The following is a 26,431-nucleotide window of genomic DNA, read 5'->3' as shown; positions in this document are numbered from 1 at the left end:
TTGATAGGATACAGAACCAAAGAAAAGAATAGATTCACATGATCAAACCATTGACCAGAAACTGAACTGGACTAGCCATGTTAATAATGTGGCTACAAGAACAGGTCAGAGGCTAGGAATTCTGTGGTGAGTAACTCACCTCCTGACCCCTCAAAGGCTGTCCACCATCTGCAAGAAGTGTGATAGAATACTCTCCACTTGCCTGAATGAGCGCAGTTCCAGCAACACTCAAGAAGCTTGACACTATCCAGGACAAAACTGCCCACTTGATTCGCACCCCATCCACAAACATTTACTCCCTCCACCACCGATGACAGTGGCAGCAGTGTGTACCATTTACAAGATGCATTGCAAGAACTCTTAAAGAGGTCCCCAGACAGCATCTTTCAAACCCACAACCGCTACTATCTATAAGGACATGGTCAGCCAACACATGGGAACACCACCACCTGGAAGTCCCCTCCAAGCCACTCACCATCCTGACTTGGAAATATATCACTACTCCTTCACTGTCACTGGGTCAACATCATGGAATTGCCTCTCTAACAGCACTATCAGTGTACCTACACCACATGGACTGCAGTGGTTCAAGAAGGCAGCTCACCACCTTCTTCTCAAGGGAAATTAGGGATAGGCAATAAAAGCTAGCCTACCCAGTGACATCCACATCCCACGACTGAATAAAAACAAACAGCAATTAAATGCAAGAGGAATGTGCATTATGTTAACAGAAATAGGGAGCTATACTGATATTTTTAGCTCAACAAAAAAGGAGCTTGTTTGTGGTGGAAGCAAGTAACTTGTTGACAGTCTTATTGATTGGTTTCTTCTTGGCTTCTACTTATTTAAGTTGTTTTATCTTTTCATATAACCATGTAATACAGAGACATGATTGCTGTCTCGCAGCAGGGGTAAGAGCAAGGAGTAAAATATAATTAATTCTAATGAGGATTTGGATTCAAAGGTTCATCCAAACTCACTCCTAAAATGTGTCATCGTTCTCAGTCAACATCACCAGTTATGGTTACGGAGAAAGTAACTAAACATAAACATGAGATTAAAAAATGCTTGCTTTTGAAGATTCTATGGTAAGAACATAAGAAATAGGAACAGGAATAGACCATTTGGCCCCTCGAGCCTGGTCCGCCATTCAACAAGATCATGGATGACCTTCTTGTGTTTCGATTTCCACACTCCCATCTGCCCCAATAACCTTTTGATTCTCTTGCCTAACAAGAATCTATCTATCTCTGCCTTAAAAATATTCAATGGCCCCGTCTCCACTGCCTTCTGAGGCAGAGAGTTCCAAAGTCTCACAACCCTCTGAGAGAAAAATGTTCTTCTCATCTCTGTCCTAAAAGGGCGACCCCTAATTTTAAAACAGGGCCCCCTAGTTCTGGACTCACCCACAAGGGGAAACATCCTTTCGACATCCACCTTGTCAAAGCCATTCAGGACCTTGTATACTTCAATCAAATCACCCCTCACTCTTCTAAACTCCAGTGGAACAAGCCCAGTCTGTCCAATATTTCCTCATAAGACAACCCACTCATTCCAGGTATCAATCTAGTAAACTACCTTTGAACTGCCTTCAATGCATTTATATCCTTCCTTAAATAAGACGACCAAAACTGCGCACAGTACTTGAGGTGAGCTCTCACCAATGCCTTGTATAACTGAAGCATAACATCCTTACTTTTATGTTCAGTCCCTCTCGTAATAAAGGAAGCACTCCACTATCCTTCTTAATTATTTGCTGTACCGGCATACAAACTTTTTGTACTAGGTGTACTAGAACACCTAGATCCTTCTGCACTTCAGAACCAAGCAGCCATTCTCCATTTAAGTAATACTCTGCTTTTTTGTTCTTTCTGCCAAAGTGAACTTAACATTTGCCAGATCTTTGCCCACTCACTCAACCCATCTATATCTATCTGCAACCTCCTCATGCCCTCTTCACAAGATTGACAAAATGATCAAATGATTGGATACAAATTGACTTTTACTGCAGTCAAAATACTATTTGCTGCTGCTTAGATTGAGTTAGAATCAGACCAAACTGCTTTGGAAATCTTCCTGACGGTTCATTTCCATTGCGCACAACATTCTCAACAGATCTCTCCAATTTACAAAGCCTGAAATTGAATGAGGAAAGGCTACATAACATTACCAAAGCAGATGTGCATTACGTGGTTTGAGAAAACTAAATAAAGTGGAATTTGTGCAACTTATTAAGAGTTCCATGAAAATGCAGTTAATCTACAACTAGGATGAATTCAATCTATTTTTTCCTGATGATCAAATCATTGTGATGTATAGTGCACATTCTAGTAAATTAGTTAATGACAACCTAAAAAGATTGAATACTTCTTTTCTTTTCCTATTCTTTTTAATAGTTGAATGTGTGCTTTTTTTACCTGAATTCTTCTCCAGTAGATGCCTTTTCTTTTGTTGCCTATCCCATTTTTCTTTCTCGGCTTTCTCTTTAGCCAGTTTGGCATATCTCAGTTTTTCTTCTGCCTCCCTCCGCTTTGTGTTTTCTTTGATGGCTTGCTTCAGTAAAATGAATGAAGGTTAAAAGATGATCGTACTGAATGGCGGAGCAAATTTGCAGGGGTGAATGGCCTGCTTTTCCTCCTGCATCTTAGGAATTGTATCAAATATGAAATTGTGAACAAAAATGGTGATTACATTCTTTATGATTTCATTTGTGAGGCAATAAACACCGCTGTCATAAATATTGGCTTCAGTTACTCAGTAAGCTAAGGGGAGAACAGTTTTGGATCTGATTATTACTTGAAGGCAGGCTTTTATTTTATACTAGAGCATAAGTGCTAATGTAACTTAAGCTTCTTTGATGCTCGGAAATATATTCTTACAGCTTTTCTTTTCTCAGCACTGAAAGCAAAGTAACCATGAAATTTAGTCTGATCAAACTCTTTGGTGAGTAACATTGAGGTGTTACATTAGTGTCACACACGCACACTAATGAGTTCATATGGGGCAGATTTTTCACTCGGTGTATGGGCACATGCCTGACATGCTCGAGCGTAAAATAGTGCATGATGAGGTTGGGTGAGTGTCCTGACGTCATTGCGCAGTCGCGCGATATTTTGATCGGTGTGCCCACTGACAATTAAGAGGCCTATTAAAGCCATTAAAGTAGTAATTAACTGAGATCTTTCATTGACGTCCAACATTACGGTTGGCGGGTGGGCGAATCGGCCGTTTAATTTTTCAGGAAACCTCATCCACGGGCAGGATGAGGTTTCCGATATTAATTAAAAAAAAACGTTTAGACTGAATTTTCATCATCTATATGTTTCGTTGACTAATTCTGATGCATGGGCATTTTTTCCCACTTTTTAAAATCTTTATTTTTTGCATTTAATATTTTCAGCTCCCTCAGGTTCTCTGCCTTCAGAGAGCTTTCCTTCCACACTCCCACGCACCCACGCTGACTTCAGCGCTTGCCCTCCTCTCGCCTCCATCCTGGCAGCACTGAGCCTTTCAGTGGGCCTATCGTGGTCGGGGGTCCATTCCCCAGTGTTAAACATTCCTCTATTAATAAAATGTAACAGAACAAAATGTTGCAGTAATGCTATCACAAAATAACTTGTAAGATAGATTTGCTTGTTCCTTTGTCTTCACAGGGTTTCATATGCCACATGAACATACCATGAACATGGACCTGAAATTACTGATATCACTAAAAAGCTCCTCTGTTGTGACTTTCTTTGGATTGATAACAAAGTAGCGCATCAAATCATGGTACAGCTTTTCCATGTTTCTGTGCATGTTGGCCAGTTTACAGTACTCTTCCTGGGCATGACTGGCAAATCTGTGCTGCACTGTTAAGGAAATGCACATTTGCTATGATCTCAAAGAGAGAAAACATGAGAAATAAACAGAATTATATGCTTGTTATTTTCATAATTTGCATTCACCCTAAAATGTTCTCTTTTATGTATTCTTATTGGAATGAGAGAAAAAACACCAACGCTGATTTAATAATATGGACACTCCGAGATTAGGCTCAGAGTGTTTCCATATGTACAGAGCATTTTTTTTAAAAAGTAAGATGCTCTTTTTAAAGGAATCTCCACTGTTTTCCCTTCCAAGGATTGTCGTTTCCAGGAGATTGCGGATGGACAACCTGTTCAAGACTTTGCTGAATGATAAGCTGAAACCAGTCAACTAGGTAGGGTGTAAAAGTGTATCAGGGCGACTGTCTCTGCAATTTGCCCCCAGTATGGGAAAACACTTGGGATTTTCTTAATATCACAATATGGTGGCACAGAGTTGAAATTGCGGACTCAGTATGCTGAACACTACAAATGCATTCTGTGGTGTTAGAGATTTGGATTTCAAAGGGATTTAGCAGGTTGGTAGATCTGACAGTATTTTCTGGGACTTGACCCAACACAGTATTGGGATGGGGGGGCGTGGGGGGAACATCTCAAGCATCACCAGTACAGATCATTTTGCAGCTCTTTCTTATATATTACGAGCTTTATCTTAAACAAAATTATCAACAAAGAATAAAGGAGAAAAAATACACCATTAGGAGAATGTTAGCAATTAACAACAAACAAGCTGAAGTGGTTCAAATCAGAAAAATAGTATTTTTCAAGGTATTTCTATGTTACAGAGAAACATCTAGCATCTGCAAAGTTAAAGGTGGAAATCAGGAAATTGTTGCCTGATTTGCATTGCTCTTCTATAAGTTTCGATGTGCCAGTATCTTGCCAAGATACTTGCCATTCAAGACATGAAGGGCATGAAGTTATGGTACTTACCTACCACCTACACCAGAAAAAGTTAGGGCTAGTTCTTTCAAGTGGAAGTGAATTTTTAATAATGTGTTAAGTCTTATTCACTGCCAAGCAACCTCTCTGGTACTAAAGATTTACTGTGAGTCAAAATCGAAACTTTCAGATTTTAGATATTGTTGGAGATTTAAAAACATTTTCTTTCATAGAATAATATTGACCAGGAGGTGGCTATTAGGCCTATTGAGTTTGGGCCAGCTCTTCTAAACTACAATCCAGTTAGGCTCATTCTCTCGCTCTTTTCCTATATCCCTGCAATTTTTTACCCCTTCAAATATTTATACAATTCTCTTTTGAAGGCTGTTATTTAATCTGTATCCACCACCTTATCAAGCAGTACTTTCTACGTCCTGGTCACTAGTTGTGCAATAAACTTTTTCCTGATGTCACCTCTGGTTCTTTTGTTAATCACCTTAAATCTGTGCCCTCTAGTTATCAACCCTTCAGCCATTGGAACCAGTTTCTCTTTATTACATAAATATCTTTCTTGTATTATGCACTTCAATCAAATCTCCTTTTAGCCTCTGTGTTCCAAATAGAACAAGCTCAGCTTCTCCGGTCTACCCCAATAACTGTAAACCTTAATTCCTGGAACCATTCTAATAAATTTCTTCAGTATTTAATTCAAAGCCTTCACACCTTTCCTAACGTGTGGTACTCAGGATTTGACACAATGCTCCACCTGCGACAAAGCTGGTGTTTTGCATAAGTCTACAACAACTTCCTTGCACTCTATACCTCTATTTATAAAGCCCAGGAACATTTTGAACCTGCCATCTTCAAAACTTTGTGCACAAATACCGCCATGTTTCTCACCTTCTTGAAGTTTATACCATTCAGCATGAATTGTCTCTCCTTTTCCTAACAAAGTTTATCGCCTCACACTTTTCTGCATTTGTTTCTATCTTCCATGCGTTCACCCACTTCACAGCCTGTCCATGTCCTCTTGAAGTTTATTACTATCGTCCTCACTGTTTACTACACTTGCAAATTTTGTGTTATCTACAATTTCAAAGTCCACATTATTAATGTATATCAAAAAATAGCAGCTGTCCTAATACTGAACTTTGAGGAACTGAACTTTGTATACCTCCCTCCAGTCTGAAAAACACCCATTCACTATGGGAAGAATTTTCCCCCCATCGGCAGGGGTGGGGGGTGGGGGGTGGGGGGGGTGGGATGCGGGTGGGGGGAAGTTCAGGGGCGGATGCGCCTCCAATCGGCGCCCCCAATCACCCAGTTAAGGCCCACCCATGTGCTTCCTGTGTGGGCGAGGGTGGGGGCGGGGGGGGAGAGAGATTCCCTAAGCTGGGTCAATGCACAAAAATAAAATCTCCCTGACATGACCCCTCATGTGACACTGTCACTTGAGTTGGGACATGTCCATCACTTTTATTCAAACATTTATTAAATTTTTAAAAACCTACATGAAGTCTCATCCCGTCCGTGGATGAGGTTTCATGCTTTTTCTGAAGCCCGCTAGGGCTCCCAGCCTGCCCGCCAACCTTAAGATTGGATGGGCAGGTCCATTAGCTTGTTAAATTAGCTTTTAAATGGCCTCAATTGGCTGTTGACAGGTTGGCAAGTGCACAAATGATTCGGCTGAGTGCCCGCCGACCTGAAAATTGACTTGATGCGGGGTGAGGTCGGGAGTTCCGCCTGGCATCATCCCGCATCATTTTAAGCGTTGGCGAGCAGGCCCCGCCGTCAATATCCTGCCGTTTGACTTTGTTTTCTATCCCTAAACCAAACTTGTCTCCATGCTGATACTTCCCTTTAATCCCATTGGCTTCAATTTTTCTAACAAGCCTAATGTGTGGTATTTTATCAAATATCTTTTGAAAGTCCATTTGCACATCAATTGCACTGCTCTCATCCATTCTCTCTGTTACCTCATCGAATAATTCAATCAAGTTGGTCAAACCCTTCAACAATCTCTGATTGGTCCATGCTTATTCAAGTTGTTGTTAATTTTCTCCTGGATTATTGCTCCTAAAAGCTGCCGCACCATCGACATTTAACTGACTGGTCTATAATTGTCAGGCCCATCCTCACCATTTTTTGAACAAGGGTGTAATATTTGCAATTCTTCAGTTCTTTCCCATCACCCTTGTATCTTGGAGGGGTGAAAGATTGTGATCTCTGTAATTTTTAAGCTTACTTCCCTCAGCAACATAGGATATAATTTATCCAGATCAGGTGATGTATCCACTTTAAATACAGCCAACCTTTCAACTCTCTCCTTTTTATCTAACTTTATCACATCCAGTATCCCAGCAACCTCCTTGTTTAACAAACCTTTAACAAAATCCTTTTCCTTGGTAAACATGGATGAAATATATTCATTGCATTCCTCAGCCATGCCAAACACCAGTTAAGTATTTTTATCCCAGATTGTTCCTTGTCTTTCTTCACAGCTAATGAGGTGAGAGTGACTACCCTTGACATCAATGCAGCATTTGACCAAGTGTGGCATCAAGGAGCCCTAGCAAAACTGGAGTCAATGGGAATCAGGAGGAAAACTCTCCACTAGTTGGGAGTCAAACTTAGCACACAGGAAGGTGGTTGTGGTTGTTGGCGATCAATCATCTCAGTTCCAGGACATCACTGCAGGAATTCCTCAGGGTAGTGTCCTAGACCCAATCAGCTTCAGTTGCTTCATCAATGACCTTCCTTCCATCATAAGGTCAGAAGTGGGGATGTCTGCTGAAGATTGCACAATGTTCAGCACCATTCACGATTCCTCAGATACTGAAGCAGTCCATGTCCAAATGCAGCAAGACTTGGGCAAGATCCAGGTTTGGGCTGACAAGTGGCAAGTAACATTCACGCCACACAAGTGCCAGGCAATGACTATCTCCAACAAGAGAGAATCTAACCATCGCCCCATGTCATTCAATAACATTACCATTGCCTAATCCCCCACTATCAACATCCAGGTGGTTACCATTGACCAGAAACCGAACTGGACTAGCCATATAAATACTATGGCTACAAGAGCAAGTCAGAGGCTAGGAGTCCTGCAATGAGTAATTCACCTCCTGACTTCCCAACGCCTGTCCACAAGGCACAAGAATGTGATTGAATACTCTTTGCTTGTCTGAATGAGTACAGCTTCAACAACATGCAAGAAGCTTGACACCATCTAGGACAATGCAACCAGCTTGATTGGCAACGCCTTCCACAATATTCACTCCCTCCTCCACCGATCAACAGTGGCAGCATTGTGTACCATCTACAAGATGCACTGCAGGAGTTCATCAAGCCTCCTTATACAGCACCTTCCAAAACCACAGCTACTACCATCTGGAAGGGCAAGGGCAGCAGATACATGAGAAGACTACCACCTGGAACACATCATCCTGACTTGGAAATATATTGCTTTTCCTTCACTGTTGTTGGGTCAAAATCTGGGAACTCCCTCCCTAACAACACTGTGGACCATATGGACTGCAGCAGTTCAAGAAGGCAGCTCACTATCACCTTCTCAAGGGTAATTAGGGATGGACAATAAACGCTGGCCTAGTCAGTGATGCCCACATCATGTAAATGAATTTTAAAAAATCTAAACCCTATGATACAATGATATTTATTCCAAGATCCTTTATGATTGTGAAATCTCCACTTGACCCATTTAATTCCCGAGGAATAGATAGATCCAACAATGCCTTGTTACTTGTTGGGCAGGAAGCATATGGATCAAGAAAATCCTCCTGAATGTAGCTAAGAAATTGTCCCTATTCTGTCCCATTTAGTTATTGGGGTAGTTAATATCCCTCATTTGCACTACTCTACAGCTCTTATATCTTTCAATAATTTATTTACCAATCTGCTCCTCTATCTCTTTCCCACTATTTGGTGGCCTATAAAATACACCAAGTAGTGAAATAGCTCCTTTATTGTTTCTTTACTCCGGCAAAATAGATTCTGTTTATGATCCCTTGAGGACATTCTCTCTTTCCAGCACTGTAATATTTTCTTTAATTAAAATTGCTATCCTCTCCCTTTCTTCATTTCCTTTCTTTCCTGAATATCTTGAATCCAGGAATAATAAGTATCCAATTCTCCCCTAAATCCTCCCCTATTTTGAAGTAGATCTTAGTTATTGCCACTACATCATATTTCCACGTGGCTACTTATGCCTACTGCTCGCAAACCTTATTAACCGCACCATGCATTTGCACACATGGGGTGGAATGTTCCATTCTGGAGACCAAGTCTGGTTGATGGAGTGGAAGTTGGAGTGAATTCTGCTGGAAAGCAGGGCTGCTGAACATGCGAGATATTGCGCTGTTCAGCTCATTAATTATGCATCCATGAGGAGCATGTCGAATCTTGTGGCGGGGTGAGCTGAAATGGCCCACCCCGCCATCACCTGGGCACCAGATTTAAATGGCACCCAGACAGTCATTCACTCTTTCACTCTGCTCCCTGACTCCCCTCACCTCCAGTCCTGCCTCAGTGTCACCTCTCCCCTGAGCGGCGACAGGTAGCCAATATCTCTCAATGATGGTGTGAAAGGAAGACAAAAGCAGCATCTACTGACATACCTCGCCAGGTGCATGCCAGTTATGTATAGTTGTGCAAGTGAACATTCTAAATGGTAAGGCACTTAGTTTGGAAGGGGAACAAGATTCTGGTGTGAACATTCATGAGATGCAATGGGGTTCCTGACAAAGCTCAGTGGGACGTTCAGCCTACTTTTAGGCCATCATGAAAGTCAGGAGAAGAAGATTCCAAACAAATTCCCCACCATCAGGAAACTGATTTTTGGCCTCCCGCCAAATCTTGCTCCCCCACCTGCCATGATTCATGCCGTTGGCGGGATTGGAAGTTTCCGCCCACACACTCCAAACCTAACTTAGACCTCTCTGTATTTTCGATGATCCCACCTAATTTTTTATCATGTTTAGCTCTAACTCTGCCCCCTGCTGTAGGCTGTTGGTTAAGTTTAAGGTCTGAAGAAGTCTTTGGAGTCATACTTAGGTTAGCTGTAAATCTTTATTGACTCAGAACTATTTACAAATATATAGTAAAGGTTACAAGCTAAGAGCTGTCTCCATGCTTGCTGGTACACATGGCTCTGTCCGACACTAGGCTGACCCTGAGTTCGGTCATCTGCTCTCTTACATCACTGGATGGGCGATACTGTACTCAGTCCCACATTAACCTTATTTGTGCCAGATCCTTATACTACATCCTGCAAGTCCTGTGTACCCTGTTCCTACTTCTTAATACACCTTGGTGCCTGAGTTCCTGCTGAATTAGCCAAATCAGTAGTTAAACCATCCATGAGGATATTGGTCCCAGCTCTGCTCAGGTGTAACTTATCCATCTTGAACAGGACCCTCCTGCCACAGAATTGGCTCCAATGTCACAGGAATCTGAAGCCCGCCCTCCCACCCTCTCTAGCAGGCATTAACTTGCCATATCCTCTCACTAGTGCACAGCACTGAATAATTCAGAGACTACCACCTTTGAGGTCCTGCTTTTTAACTTCCCCTCTAGATCCTTAAACTCTGACTGCAGGACCTGAACCCTCTTCCTCCCTATATCATTGGTACAGCATTGGATATGGAGAGGGAGAATTAATTCTAGACTTCTGGGATGGTTATTCAATTTCAATGTTGCTATTTAATTATTTCTATCTCATCAGACAAAAACCACACTTCAACACATTGCGCAGGTGGCAGGGGTAAACACACTGCACACATACAATCCTTCTGCCAGAATCAATAGTGGGTCTGTTCCCTTTCTGTTTCATTCGTAAGCTCAGTCGCTTTGAGTTAAAGCACAATACATTTCAAATAGACCTCTGTGGAGGCAGAGGTCGGAAGAATGTTTCAAAGGGCGGAATTCCAGATCAGTAAGCTGGAATTCCCGCCACAAGATGGAAATTTCTCATCCCTGCAAGAACTAGAGGACACAGATGTAAGGTTTTGGGCAAGAGATGCAGGGGGAATGTGAGGGAGAATTTTTTTTTAACATAGCGAGTGGTAATGACCTGGAACTCACTGCCCATGAGGGTGATGGAAGTGGAAATGGTCAATGATTTCAAAAGTAAATTAGATGGGTACTTAAAGGAAATAAGCTTGCAGGACCACAGCAATAGAGTGGGATTATGGATCTGACTGGATTGCTCCACGGAGAGCCAGCATAGATGCGATGGGCCAAAGGCCTCCTTCTGTGCCATAAATGATTTTATGACTCTAAGTAATGTACTGCTCCATAAGAGGGGCACTTTGCAGACGTGCATGCTCCTTTGGCATGTCATGACATGATGTTAATGCAAGTGTTGAGGAAGCCATTACAACAATGCCTTTCCCTTATAGTAGTATGAAGATAGAAAGCAGTAGTTTGTTCTAAAAGACAAACTGGTAGGAAATATTAGACAGTATCATCAGGGCATATTAAAAAAAACTATTATCATTTTGCATTTGTTGACTTTAAGCAGCTGAAAGGAGTTAAAGAATCTGACATTGTTAAGCACACAATCATTAACCCTGGGCGCTTCAATATTATGTAGTTTCAACTACTTGTTAATTTATGTCCCTGGCGTAGTTTGATTTCTCCTATGTACCAGTCTGTTATCATCAATACTGTATAAACAAAAAGACATCTACAGAAATGGGTAGAGGGATTAATAAATTAACTTAATCACCATTCTTATACCAAATTTTTTAAAAGGGTGCCATGATTGTAAAATGCTCTTCGTAAAGAACTCCAAAGTAGTGTCCTACAAGAAATGTTTCCCATTACATTAAGAGGAAAAATATCCCTAGAAAAAAGAATGAGTGGTTCAGGGCCTGCAGGGCTAAATGATGGAATGACAAGTTTTGTCTGATTGTGGCTGTGATTCAGACACAAGACATCCTATACTAACTTTTTCTAACTCTCCTTTCAAGCATTGCAATTTTTGCTCCTTAATTTAGTTTCTACACAGTAAATTACCACTTTTTTCCCAGGGCTACAACCACCAACAAGGACAAGGTGACCTACTTTTACCGACTCCAGGAATGTTGCTCTGAACATGGGACATCTGTGAGCTGATTTTTTTCCCCTGAGACACATCGCTGAGATAGGGTCTCAGTGATATGGGTCTGAATTACACCCCTGTCAAAGTGTGGCAAAGTAGTGTTGTAAAATACTGTGATTTTTAAAAAATTAGATGTGGGATTTTTTTTCCTTGCACTCTTGACCATTGCAGGACTTTGTCTTAAGAATATTACTTCATAGGGAATAAAAACTTCTTCCTTGACCTGACCAAGTTTATGTTGATAGATAGTTCAGCTGCTTTAAGTGTTCTGAGCAATAAGCTGTTGGAAGTGTAGTGCTGAGCTACTTGGTTAATTGCTTAATAAATAAAAGATCAGATAGACTGCTGCTTGGTTCTTTACATAATTATCTGACATATCATGTAGCCATGGGCTTTCGGAAGTGGGTGGTCTTATCTAAATGATGTGAAATTAATTTTTAAAAGTTAATGAATCAGGATTTTTTAATAAAAATAATGATTTATACATTATTATGTGTTATTAGAAAACGTTAATGTTTAAATGTGAAAAGCCATTGAATATAATTAAATGCAAATATTGTTCCATTACCTGTGAATCTGGAGATCCAATTGATCTAAATCAGGCCAAACTCTTAATTTCTGACCTGTACACTACTTATCCATATTTGAAAGTGTGTTGCATACACGTTCTTGTTTTGTTTGTATTCGGTCTTGCTCCCTTCGATGCTTATATAGTCCAATGAGAGAATTAATTGAATGCTGTACATTTATCAGCACATTTTCTGATAGGTTTCTGAAGTTAGATGCAGTCAATAGCCATGAATTGAAATACTTTTTATTCAATATAATTTTGTCTTTCTTTTGTACAAATTGCATAAATTTATCTGTCGTTGAATTACAATTCAATTTCACCTGCAGAATGTCAGTATAATGCCGAATGACTTTCAGGGTTTTACAGTACATTCTGAGTTTTCAATGCACTGCTGAGTGATGCAAAAGGGTATTATTATACTCCTCTGGAACTGTATCACACCTATTTTTTTAATAAGTGCTTCCATATTTTTGTACTCATCATGAAAAGAGATGTAAGTATATCAAACATTTTCCATTTCAGGCACACATGTCAGAGACAGCACAGGCAGAGAGAGAAAGTAATATGCCACAACAATATGTTTTAGCACCAACCTCAGAAGAGAAAAGCAGCAATTTTTTTTCAATTACCACACTAGCCATCCAAGGCCTCTCTGGGTTGCATTGCCAAATAATACCAAATTAGGGCCAGTTGTGCTTAGAGATCCATGCTCTCTAGAAAGTGGATTAGGACTGTACAAACGTTTTATGTTGGACCCTTACAACTACTCAATGACACTATTGTCCCATGAGTCTATGATAGATTTGAAATCAAGTGTGGAACAGTTTCTAATTCACAGCACTGATTCAAAATCTTAATGAATAATAATAATTAGTCATAGGACAGGATTTTATGTGTCGGCGAGCTGGGGCGGGGCCCACTCACCAATGCTTAAAATGACACATGGTGACGTTGGGGGGAACTCCCAATGTCACCGCGCCCATTTAAATTTTCAGGTAGGCAGGGGCGCAGCGAAATTAGCTGCGCGCCCGCCAACCTGTCAATGGCCAATTGAGGCCATTGACAGAGTCAATTAAGTAATTAAAGGACTTGCCCATCCAACCTTAAGGAAGTGGTTAGAATCTCTCTTAGGGAAATGATTGCTGACTGCCATTTCTGTGGCGTGAATGTTATTTGCCACTTATCAGCCCCAGTCTGATTGTTGATTAGGTCTAGCTGAAACGGGCAGAGACTACCTCACTATCTGAGAAGTTGCAAATGATGCTGAACACTGCGATTATCAGCAAACATCCAACTTCTGACTTTACAACAGAGGGAAGGTAATTGAAAAAGCAGCTGAAAATGGTTGGGGCTAGGACACTACCTAAGGAACTGCTGCAGTGATGTACTGGGGCTGATATGACTGGACTCCAACAATCATAATCATCTTCTTTTTCACTAGGTATGACTCCAACCAGTGTAGAGTTTTCTGAATCCTACTGACTTGAATTTTGCTGGGACTCTTTGATGCCACACAAGGTCAAATGTTGGCTTAATGTCAAAGGCAGTCACTCTCATCCCCCCTCTGGAATTTATCTCTTTTGTCCATACTTGTAACAAGTCTGGACTTTGAATGATCCTGGCAGAACCCAAACTGAACATTGGTAAGCAGGTTATTGCTGAGTCAGTGCCATTTGATTGCAATATCAACAAACCTTCCATCAATTGGCTGGATTGGGTTTGTTCTGCTTTTTGTGGACAGCACATATCTGGGTAATTTTCAACAATATCAGTTAGATGCCAGTGTTGCACTGGGACAGGTTGGTTACTTCCAGAGTACTAGTCTTCTTTACTATAGCAGGGATGTTGTCAGCACCTATGACCTTTGTTATATGCAGTGCACTCAGCCGTTTCTTGACATTACTTGAAGCGTATCAAATTTGCTGAAGACTGGCATCTGTGATGCTGGTGACTTTGAGGAGGAGGCACTTCTGGTTTAGGACGGTTGCAAGTGTGTCAGCCTTTTCTTTTGCACTGATGTGCTGGGTTTCCCCATCATTGAAGATGGGATGCTTGTGCGTCCTCCTCCTCCAGTTAATTCTTTGATCATTCACCACCATTCATGACTGGATGTGCCAGGATTACAGAGCATTGATCTGATCTGATCTGGTGACTGTGGGGATGCTTAACTTTATCACATGCTGCTTCCATTGATTAGCATGTCTTATAACTTCACCAGATGGGCACCTCATTTTTAGGTATATCTGCTGGTGTTCCTTGCATGCTTTCCTACACTCCTCATTGAACCAGGATTGTTCTCTTGGCTGGATGATAATGGTAAAATGAGGGATATGCCACACCATGAGGTTAGAGATTGTGATTGAATACAGTTCTGCTGCTGCTGAGGGACAACAGCATCTCATGGATGCCCAGTTTTGAGCTGGTAAATCTGTTTTGAATCTATGTCATTTAGTCGTGATCGTGCCACACAACACAACAGGGGGCACTCTTAGTTTGAAGATGGGACTTTGTTTCCACAAGGGGTGTGTGGTGGTTACTCCCATCATTACTGTCCTGGGCAGGTGCATCTGCGAGAGGTAGATTAGTGTGGATGAGGTAAAGAAGGTTTCTCTCACCACCATCCACAGGTCCAGTCTGGCAGATGTGACGTTCAGGACTCAGCCAGCTTGGTTAGCAGTGATGCTACTGCATCACTCTTGGTGATGGGAAATGAAGTCCTTCACGCAGAGTACATTCTGTGCCCTTGTCGCCGTCAGTGCTTCTTCCAGGTGGTGTTCAACTTGGAGTATTGATTCATCAGCTGGGGGAGGGCAATAGGAGGTAATCATCAGGAGCCTTTCTTGCCCATGTTTGATCTGATGTCATTAGACTACATGGGATCTGGAATCACTAGCCAATTCAGTCCTGCCTTGCCACCATCTCTGTTAGGTTGATGAAGGAGTCTGGGGAATTGGCTGTAAGATAGGATCCATTGAGTATGAATATCTCAGGCTGTTGCTTGACTAGTTTGTGAAATAATTCCCCAATTTTGGCATAAGTCCCAAGATATCAGTGACCAGGAGTTTGCAGGGTTGACTGGGTAGGGTGTGCCTTTGACATTTCCTGTGCTTATGTTGATGGTGGGTAGTTCATATTCTTATTTGACTTTTCTGTAGTAGTTTGATACAATTGAGTGATTCTTAGGCCATTTCTGAGGGCAGTTAAGAGTCAATCACATTCCTGTGGGTCTGGAGTCACATCTGGGCCAGATCTGGTAAGTTTCCTTCCCTGAAGGACATGAGTGAACCATGATGATGGTCACAATTACTCAGCTGGCATTTTATTCAGGATTATTTCATTAACTGAATTTAAGTGCCATGGTGGGATTTGAACCCATCTGAAGCATTGGTCCAGGTCTCTAAATTACTAGTCCAGCAACATCAGCACTATGCTACCATTCCCATGAGATGCTATATCTGTAATCATGCCTGTTTTAAGGTACTGATCCTAAACGAGAAAGGAGTTGGCGCAGAGGGTTTTTGAGGATCATCAAAGGGCTGGTTTATGATTCCACTCACTATCCATGTTTATGTGTTGCAAAACCAAACAGCTTTGTCTTTTTGATAGGAACAGCCTGTCCAATCCTTGCCATGCAAGCCTTAGGGTGCTTCTGTTGCTAATCCAAAAGAATGGTGCTGGCTATGACTCAAGAATCACCAGCTCCTTTCATGTGCTTTCAACACTTGGAGGTGGAGCTGTTATTTTGATCGCCAATCTTGTTGCTTGATGATATATGTACCTGTATATTTCCAAGCATATCAAAATAAGTCTGGACTATAATTGCCAACAACTCAACATCAGCAGGAACATTCCATACTCCAACTGTGTTTTCAGTCAATGTGTCTAAGCTATTCCTTTCAGATACTTCTGTTGGAGATAGCGGATAGCAAAATTGAAAACCACAACTGTACAGCAGTTGGGCAGTGTTTGTTGCTTGACTTTTGTTCAACAAAGTCCCAACGGTGTGGTAAATTCCATATACTAAGACCACCTTGCATCATCTTTTGCACAATGAGGCCAGTAGTTTCTTCAGATATTCATGCTTGTGAAGGTCCTCCTTGAGCATTGAACTGTGAAGCAAGTCAGCAGGGTCCGTGACTACGCTGCATCCTCAACACAACAACAACCAACCCTTCTTCAAAATACTAACCATTCCAGGTCCTCAGCTGTGACTACTTGATTACACTCTGGCTACAAGAGCAGGTCAGAGGCTGGAAATTCTGCAGTGAGTAACTCACCACCTCACTCCCCAAAGCCTGTCCACTATCTAGAAGGCACAAGTCAGGAGTGTGATCGAATAGTCTCCACTTGCCTGGATAAGTGCAGCTCCAACAACATTCAAGGAGCTCAACACCCTCTAGAACAAAGCAACCTACTTGATGGCCAGCCCATTCACCACCCTAAAAATTCCCTCCCTCCACCACTGGCATACTCTGGCAGCAGTGTGTACTATATACAAGATACACTGCAGCAACTCACCAAGGGTCCTTCGACAGCACCTTCCAAACCTGCGACCACCAATCCCCCACTGCTCCCAACTTAGAAGGACAAGGGGACCAAATGCATGGGAACATCATGACCTGCAAGTTCCCCTCCAAGCCACTATCCTGACTGGAACAACATGGTTGTTCCTTCATTGTCGCTAGGTCAGAATCCTGGAACTCCCTCCCTAACAGCACTGTGGGTACACCTACACCACATGGTTTACAGCGGTTCAAGGCGGTGGCTCACTACACCTTCTCAGGACATTTAGGGAAGGACAATAAATGCTGGCCAAGCCAGCAATGTGCACATTCTGTGCAAGAGCAATTTTTAAAAAGTGCGTGTCATTGCTGGTGCTTGCTTCAGGTTTGATGGGTGACATAAAATGCTGAGGTGTACATGACATTCCCACAGGAGCAGCTTTCGCCATCCTGGACTTGTGGCCATTTTTTACAAAAGTGCACAGGATGAACACATTGTTATTTTTGTGCATTCTATCATTGTAATGACAGTATTTTATATATAAATTTCATCTCAGAATGCAATTATTGTTTTGAATCAAATGATGGTGCAAATCATTGATGCAGTTAAAGTATGCAGTTACCAGCAACATTGTAATCTCCACAAATTTTGCTGTTTCCCTGACGTTTGTAACAATGTCCTCACAGTACTTCAAAAGCATTTTGAACAATTTTCACTGCTTCTGCCTGATGTGAACAGGGCAATAGTGAACTGATAATGACAGGGTATCACTGACTCCTCTGGTCCGAGTATGGCTGGGGATTTCACGTGGATGGTTCAGGCACCCACCTGTCTTAAATAGCTGCCTACTTTCAATAATCCAATCAGAGTACTTTAATGTACATAGGACCCTGACACAATTTTGAAGTACCAATAGACAGAACTTGTTGTGCATACAGTAATCCAACCAGCAGATCTTAAAGGAACTGCTACAGGCCACTCACAAAAAGTGCAAGTTGTCTTTTTAAAAGAGATTTTAGTAGTGTCAAGGGGGGCATATACAAAATTTCCAGCCCATTGCGGCTCATCTGTGCCCTCCCTCGACCATTCCAAAATTGCGTTCACCAACCCTCTTTAATTCATGGCTCTATTAAGGATATGCCAGATTTCGACAATCATCCCCAGTTGGTGAGCTGTATTCAATATTCACAAATCAATAATAATGAGGCCTGGCTCTCAGTTCTCTGTGACTGGTTGCTCCACTGTGCATTAGTTGAAAACATTCAAGCTGCAAGGAGACATTCTGAACACATTTGGGTGTTCCTACAAGCCATGCTAACAAATACAGGACATTTTGTTGTCTCTGGGCCGGATAAATTGGATGAATCTATTATAGACCAAGGAACTATCAATAAAAGAACAGCAAGGTTAAGACTGACATAGGAAAAAAAAACTTTCATGTCCCTTATTCCACATTCGAAAGGTACCTAGCTATACACTCAAAATGAAGAATACATAAGTAGGTTAACCTCATATCCTAAATTTATAACAACGGAACTTGCTATTGCTCCTTTCTCTTGTTTCCTGCCAATTTTAATTTAAACCAAATAAGTTATTCAGTTCATAATAAATGAAGTAAATTATATTTAATCAATGTTTCATGTTGAGTTGCCTTGTATGAAATTAGCTAAGTATGTGATCATATCACATTCAATATTTCCTAAAATGTTAAGTATGACTACGTTATGGTAATTAATAAATAACAATTAACCAAATGCCGCTGCATATCTTGCCCACCCAAACTGCAAAGTGCACCGTGACAAAAGTAGCCAGCCATGATCACAGAAAGCCATTGTTCTAAGGATGATGAATTGTTCCACTAAACTAGTCACCCTTTTCTTATTTCTGATTTTGCTTTGACTTCTGTTGGTTGAGTTGCCTTACAATGATCTTTTCTTGCCTATTTCTATCAGAGAGCAATTTCTTTGGTTAAATATTGACAAATGATCATAGTGCTGACCTGCTGATCTGAACATTATTAATTTAAAGGGCACGGCCCTCAGCAGGTTTACAAAACATCAGCGTAATTTTCTATTAAATTGTTTATGCTATATCACTTCATCTATTGGAAAATGGCTTGAACGGAAGTGAATTCTTTACTGATCACCACTTTTTATGATTATTATTGTTACAATTATGAGGTTTATAAGATTAATACATTTTGGGACTGTAGCTTTAAATTTAGGGTAAATGAAGGGGGTCATGTGACCTGCCCTGCAGTCTGCCTGACAGTAAACCCTGGTAAAACAAAAACAAAAATATCTGGAAAAACTCAGCAGGTCTGACAGCATCTGCGGAGAGGAACACAGTTAACGTTTTGAGTCCGTATGACTCTTCAACAGAACGAAGGAAAAATAAAAAAGGGGTGAAATATAAGCTGGTTTAAGGAGGGGTGGGACAAGTAGAGCTGGATAGAGGGCTAGTGATAGGTGGAGATGAACAAAAGATGTCATAGACAAAAGGACAGAGAGGTGTTGAAGCTGGTGATATTATCTAAGGAATGTGATAATAAAGGTACAGATAGCCCTAGTGGGGGTGGGGTGGGGGGTGGGGGTGGGGGTGGGGGGGGGGGGGGGTGGGGGGGGGGGAAGGGATCAAAATAGGCTAAAGGGCAAAGATAAAACAATGGATGGAAATACATTTAAAAATAATGGAAATAGGTGGGAAAAGAAAAATCTATATAAATTATTGGCAAAAAGGAGGATCAGAACGGGGTTGGGGATGGAGGAGAGAGTTCATGATCTAAAGTTGTTGAACTCAATATTCAGTCCGGAAGGCTGTAAAGTGCCGAGTCGGAAGATGAGGTGCTGTTCCTCCAGTTTGCGTTGAGCTTCACTGGAACCATGCAGCAGGCCAAGGACAGACATTTGGGCATGAGAGCAGGGTGGAGTGTTGAAATGGCAAGCGACAGGGAGGTCTGGGTCATGCTTGCGGACAGACCGAAGGTGTTCCGCAAAGCGGTCACCCAGTCCGCGTTTGGTCTCTGCAATGTAGAGGAAACCGCATTGGGAGCAGCAAATGCAGTAGACTAAATTGAGGGAAGTGCAAGTGAAATGCTGCTTCACTTGAAAGGAGTGTTTGGGTCTTTGGACGATGAGGAGAGGGGAAGTAAAGGGGCAGGTATTGCACCTTCTGCGGTTGCATGGGAAGGTGCCGTGGGAGGGGGCTGAGGTGTAAGGGGTGATGGAGGAGTCGACCAGGGTGTCCCGGAGAGAACGATTCCTGCTCCGGGGGGGGGGGGGGGGTTAAAAATGCTGGCGGAGGATGATCCTTTGAATGCGGAGGCTGGTGGGGTGATAAGTGAGGACAAGGGAGACACTATCATGGTTCTGGGAGGGAGAGGAAGGTGTGAGGGCGGATGCGCGGGAGATGGGCCGGACACGGTTGAGGGCCCTGTCAATCACCGTGGGTGGAAAACTTAGGTTAAGGAAGAAGGAAGACATGTCAGTGGAACTGTTTTTGAAAGTGGCATCATCTGAACAGATGCGACGGAGGCTAAGAAACTGATTCGCTGCTCCCAATGTGGTTTCCTCTACATCGGAGAGGCCAAACGCAGATAGGGTGACCGCTTTGCAGTACACCTTCGGTCTGCCCACAAGCATGACCCAGACCTCCCTGTCGCTTGCCATTTCAACACTCCACCCTGCTCTCTTGCCCACATGTCCATCCTTGGCCTGCTGCATTGTTCCAGTGAAGCTCAACGCAAACTGGAGGAACAGCACCTCATCTTCCGACTAGGCACTTTACAACCTTCCGGACTGAATATTGAGTTCAACAATTTTAGATCATGAACTCTCTCCTCCATCCCCATCCCCTTTCCGATCCTCCTTTTTTCCAATAATTCATATAGATTTTTCTTTTCCCACCTATTTCCATTATTTTTAAATGTATTTCCATCTATTGTTTTATCTTTGCCTTTTAGCCTATTTCGATCCCTTCCCCCCACCCCATCCCACTAGGGCTATCTGTACCTTTATTATCACATTCCTTAGATAATATCACCAGCTTCTATCCAGCTCTACTTGTCCCACCCCTCCTTAAAGCAGCTTATATTTCACCTCTTTTCTATTTTTCCTTAGTTCTGTTGAAGAGTCATATGGACTTGAAACGTTAACTGTGTTCCTCTCCGCAGATGCTGTCAGACCTGCTGAGTTTTTCCAGGTATTTTTGTTTTTGTTTTGGATTTCCAGCATCCGCAGTTTTTTGCTTTTAACTTAGTAAACCTTGGTGGTTTGAATGTTCGAGATCAAAGGGAGGCTTAGATTGTTTACTGAGAAGAAGGTTCAAGGTATTTATGCCTGGAGACAATGACAGCTGTCTCTCCAGTTTACATGAGCAAACTTCTCCAAAAGACCCAGAAAGGTGTTATAAATATTGGGTTGTAAACAGTTGTGCTGTAAGCTGTCCTTGTACTTTTAAGACGAAAGGGTCAAGAATTGTTGATTCGCATTTCCACCCGAATCCAAAGTTAATGTGTTTCACATTGCCATGGAGAAGAGTGCAGAGGAAGCCATTTTTTTTAGATCGGGCTACAGGCTCCTCCTGACAAATCAATGAATACAAAAACAGAATTACCTGGAAAAACTCAGCAGGTCTGGCAGCATCGGCGGAAAAGAAAAGAGTTGACATTTCGAGTCCTCATGACCCTTCAGCAGAACTGTTGAAGGGTCATGAGGACTCGAAACGTCAACTCTTTTCTTCTCCGCCAATGCTGCCAGACTTGCTGAGTTTTTCCAGGTAATTCTGTTTTTGTTTTGGATTTCCAGCATCCGCAGTTTTTTGTTTTTAAATCAATGAATACCTTAGACAGCAGCTTTGTGTGGTCAGCAGAGAGCAGTTGTAACTTTGCTTTGCGAGCTACCACAGCTGGATGCGGGAGGGAGGCAGGTTTTAGTTGAAGTGACACATCCTAAGCCATCTAAAGATTCCAGTAGATTTGTTGGCATGGCAAAGGGAAAGAAGGATCATTGGAAAAGGCTTTACTGCTGGTGGTGGATTTAAAAAACTGCCAAAGCTGAGGAAAGTGCCTAGAGACAGTCACTCAAAGTTACTACTCGGTGGAGTGGAAATGGGAACCATTTGGAAGCAATTGTGAACTGCTTGTGTTAAGGGCTGAAATTCCATGGGGAGAGCGATGTGTGATAAGTATAACGGGAATGTTCCTCTCAGTAGTTCAAAGTATAAGTTGCCTCCAAAAGAGAAAAATAGGCCAGGAAAAATAGGCAACAGTGTCGCATGAGGGGACATGTCAGGGAAATTCTTTTTCCTGTTCTCATTATTTTTTCATGTGTAGCCGATCTTGCTGAGGCAGCACTTAGCCTCTCTTGGTTCAGGGAATCCACCCCCCCACCCCCCCAGCCCACACAGGGAGTGCATAGCGCTTCCTTGCAAACATCACACTGGGCGGGCCTTAATTTCCCCGCCCACGTAAAATGGCAGCGCGCCGATCGGAGGTGCGCCTCCATGTGCCTGCTCTTGAACTCCTCCCCCCTAACGGGGAGGGAAAATTCTACCCATGGTGTTTAATGAATGGTATTTTTAGTTACTTGTTACAGCAAAAGTTTTAAAACAGAAAATTGACATGTCATTCTTTCAGCTATTAACCAGAAGATGTTTTTAAAGTTACTTGTCTCTACGGAGATCGTAACATTACTTAATTCCTGTAAGGCATTATTAACTGGTACAGGTGCATGTTTATTATGGCTTTTAGATAAATATTTTACAATATGCTTCCACTTCTATATGTTTGTTACACTGTACATACACCTAGACACTAAAAAATCTTCACAAATTATCCCTTTGTAAAAAAAAATTCATTCATAGGAACCAAATATCAATTGGTGTGCATGGTCTGGAGTCTGTGGTGGTAGTGCGGTGTGTGCGTGTGGTGTGATGTGGTTGTGCTGTGTGAGTGAAGTGTGGGTGTGGTCTGTGCACGTGTGTGGTGCATGCATGTGTGTGAAGAGAAAATAGTTTTGGTGAGATCTTGACTTTTTGGTCCATTCTCTTTAGTGCTGAGGAAACACAGATAGGTCCAGACATCAATAAGTCGTGTAGGATGATCTAACCATTGCAAGCTATCCACAGCATATCCTCCACTTCTGAAATATTTTAACTTCATCTATGAAATAAACCTTTACAACATTCAAGGCTTAAAATGGAATTAGTATTGAAGTGTACTTTGCCTGTAAATCCTATAAAGACCATTTAGAATCACCATTATTCTCTCGGCTAAATCTATTTTAAAAATTGCTTTACAATATTATAATACTGTATTATTCATTCCTTCATTCACTCACTGACATATGAAGGCCCCTCAACTTTTGAAAATGATTAATATCAGTAATGAAGCAGTAGCTTCACCAATGCACTTAAAAAAAAATAAAAGCATGTAAGACTTAACTAAATATTGCTCCATGAGCTGTGCAGCTGTCAGGAAGGATATGGACATCTTTGTCACAAACTTGTCATGCAGGTCCTCTGGTGGAGGAAAAGTTTCCAAATCCTTTTCAAGCTGTTGAAGCTGTTTCTCCATCTGCTTAAGGTTCTTCTCCAAGTTTTCTGCACATACTACAAAACAAAGACAATACCAATATTAAAGCTTTTATCCTGCAAGGTATAGGAAAAATAAAGTCAAGCTGTTTTTACTTATCACAATGATAAATTCAGTTATGCTTTCAATATTGTAATAAGAGTACAGCCAATGTGACTTCCTCACAGATTATAGAGAAAGCGATTTGTATAAATATACTGCTCACATCAGTATTGTGACATAATTTAACCCTTAGATAGCCAGGCGAGTCAGTGAAACTCCCATCTCCCTTGGGCAACCATTTGAGTTTGGTTGCAGCACACATACAGAAGCAGTGAACTGAACATTAGTACCATATTAAAACTATTGAAACATCAGGAACAACTTTATGACTATAGTATTTTAACTATAAAACTATTAAACAGCTAAACCACTATTTTTATGAAACATTTAAACATTTCATTTGTGCTTTTATTTCTTATCCTCTTTAAACATTTGAATTTTCCTCTTTTCAACTTTTACTAGCTCATTCTATCTCTTTTTCTAGATTATAAATTTAAAATGCAGTTCTTCCACTTTGTACCACTTGTAAAGGTGAGAAATTCTCTTATCAACTAAAAAATCCTTGCATTGCCTGGAAATTGGTTTTAAAGATTAATTTTCAGCAAATGAAAATTTTGAAGATTGGGCATGCAGTTAGGTGAATGAGGTCAATCTTGACAGGAAAATTGTATCAAAACTAGGTAATACTGGACACTGACAAGTAAACTAATCAGGGGTCTTCGCTGCTTAAAGCTGCCTCAACTGTAGCACTGAATGTTAAATGCCATGTCCGTGACAACATTATTGAAAACGGTGTGTAAATACAGAAAAAAAAGATCTCTCGCCATTAGGATCTAAGGAAGCATCTATTATATGCTAAGGGAAATTATTTGTTTGAATGTTACAAAATAAAGTATAATATAATAACACAAAATAAAATAAAAAGCTCCTTAAATGTTGGTATATATTAAGAACTCAAGTAGTCACTTGCATATCACATATACTTTTGTTCCTTGCTGTGGAACATTAAGTACATACCAGCATATGCAACAGTAATTTTTGTGAAGCAGAGCACAATACAACAATAAATCAAAAATACTTAACCTCCATTTTACAAACACCGTTTATACCAGGCTTGTCCAACCCACGACCCACAACCCTCCATGTGGCACCTGGAGCATTTGTTGAAAATGCCGGTAGGCCGGGACACTGAGTTTGAAGTTTTCTACAGGGAAATGCTTCTCCAATCACAGCCTGTTTCTCTCCCGCGTTTGTTGCTGATGGGTTCAATAATGAGCCTATTAGCAGCAAACATGGGAGAGACACAGTAGGTGACTGGAGGAACAGCGAACACTGGCATCTCTGGAGCACACGGGGCCTCCGCACACCACGTTTTCCCCCTCAGCTTACAGTGTATCAGCCTGATCTGGCCATGTTCCCCCAGTTCCTCCCGCATTCAACCGGGTCTCAGAGATCCCCCTGGCAGGCATCCCATGTTTGGGTGAGGCTAGGCCTCAGGCCTCGCTTCCTTTGTCATTGCACCTCCCCTGCCCCTGCAGCTGAATTGGTGAATGAGGGTAAGTGAGTTTGAGGGTGAGTGGGTCAGTGGGTGAGGATGGGTCAGTGTGTAAGGGTAGGTCAATGAGTAAGGGTGGTTGGGTCAGTGAATGAAGGATGGTGGATAAGGGTGGGTGAGTGAGTAAGGGTGGGTGGGTCAGTGAGTGAGGGTGGGCCAGTGAGTGAGGGTGGGTTGGTGAGGGATGGTGGGTGAGGGTGGGTCAGTGAGTAAGGGAGGGTCAGAGAATGAGGGCTGGACAGTAAGGGTAGGTCAATGAGTAAGGTTGGGTGGGTCAGTGAGTGAGGGATGGTGGGTCAGAGTGAGGGTGGGTGAGTAAGGGTAGATGAGTATGGGTGGGTTGAGTGCAGGCAGGTGTGTGAATGTAGGCAGGTGAGTGAGTGAACGAGGGAAAGTGGGTGGGTGAGGTGAGTGAAAGTGGGGGGGTGAGTGAGTGAAAGCAGGTGGGTGAGTGAGTGAGTGAAAACAGAAAGGTGGGTGGGTGGGTGAGTGAGCGAGGGTGGGTGGGTCAGTGAGGGCGATGGCATGCGTGCGTCTGACAGAGAGAGGGGTGAATGTGTGTGTGCGCCTGTCAGAAACAGAGGGAGAGGGTGCGTGTGTTTGTGTCTGAGAGGGAGAGACAGTGTGTGTGTGTATGTGTGCGTGCGAGAGGATGTGTGTGTGTGTATATGCATCCGTGTGAGAGGGTGAGAGGATGAGTGTGTGTGTGCATATGCATTCGTGTGAGAGAGGGTGTGTGTGTGTATGTTTGAGTGAGAGAGAGAGAGAGCGTGCGTGCGAGAGGGTGAGTGTGTGTGTATATGCATCCATGTGAGAGAGGGTGAGAGGATGTGTCTGTGTGTGTGTGAGTGAGAGAGAGGGTGAGTGTGTATGTGTGTGTGAATGAGACTGGGAAGGGGGGCGAGTTGTGTGTATGTGTATATGCATCCGTGTGAGAGAGAGGGTGAGAAGGTGTGTGTGTGTAAGTGAGGGGGGGTGTGCGTGTGTGTGTGTGTATATGCATCCGTATGAGAGAGAGGGTGAGAGTGTGTGTGTGAGAGAGAGTGAGAGAGAGGGTGAGTGTGTGTGTGTGTGATTGAGATGGGGGTGGGGTGGTGTGTGTGTGCGCACGCGTGTGAGTGAGAGAGAGAGAGAGAGAATGTGTGTGTACCCGCGTGAGAGAGAGAGGGTGAGTGAGACAGGGTGCGTGCATGTATGTTTGTGAGATGGGTGAGTGAGGGTGGATGAGTGAGGGTGGGTGGGTCAGTGAGTGATGGTGGGTGGGTGAAGGATGGTGAGTGTGAGTGAGTGAGTGAGGATG

The 26,431-nt window shown here is 42.3% G+C and overlaps 1 protein-coding gene across 1 annotated transcript in view; it reads right to left on the bottom strand.

Annotated features, from left to right (window-relative positions):
• LOC121284432 (protein diaphanous homolog 3-like) overlaps nucleotides 1-26,431 on the bottom strand; it is a 784,525-nt gene that overhangs the window by 149,574 nt on the left and 608,520 nt on the right. Inside the window, exons 23-25 of the mRNA XM_041199892.1 lie at nucleotides 23,427-23,551; nucleotides 3,679-3,843; nucleotides 2,418-2,553 (exon numbers count right to left, since the gene is read on the bottom strand). Coding sequence (XP_041055826.1) covers nucleotides 2,418-2,553; nucleotides 3,679-3,843; nucleotides 23,427-23,551 — 426 coding nt within the window. The remainder of the gene's footprint in view (nucleotides 1-2,417; nucleotides 2,554-3,678; nucleotides 3,844-23,426; nucleotides 23,552-26,431) is intronic.

Source organism: Carcharodon carcharias, chromosome 11, assembly GCF_017639515.1.
Source record: "Carcharodon carcharias isolate sCarCar2 chromosome 11, sCarCar2.pri, whole genome shotgun sequence".
Lineage (NCBI taxonomy): Eukaryota > Metazoa > Chordata > Chondrichthyes > Lamniformes > Lamnidae > Carcharodon > Carcharodon carcharias.
The sequence above is the reverse complement of the archived record's forward strand: the minus strand, read 5'-3'. Positions and strand labels throughout refer to the sequence as shown.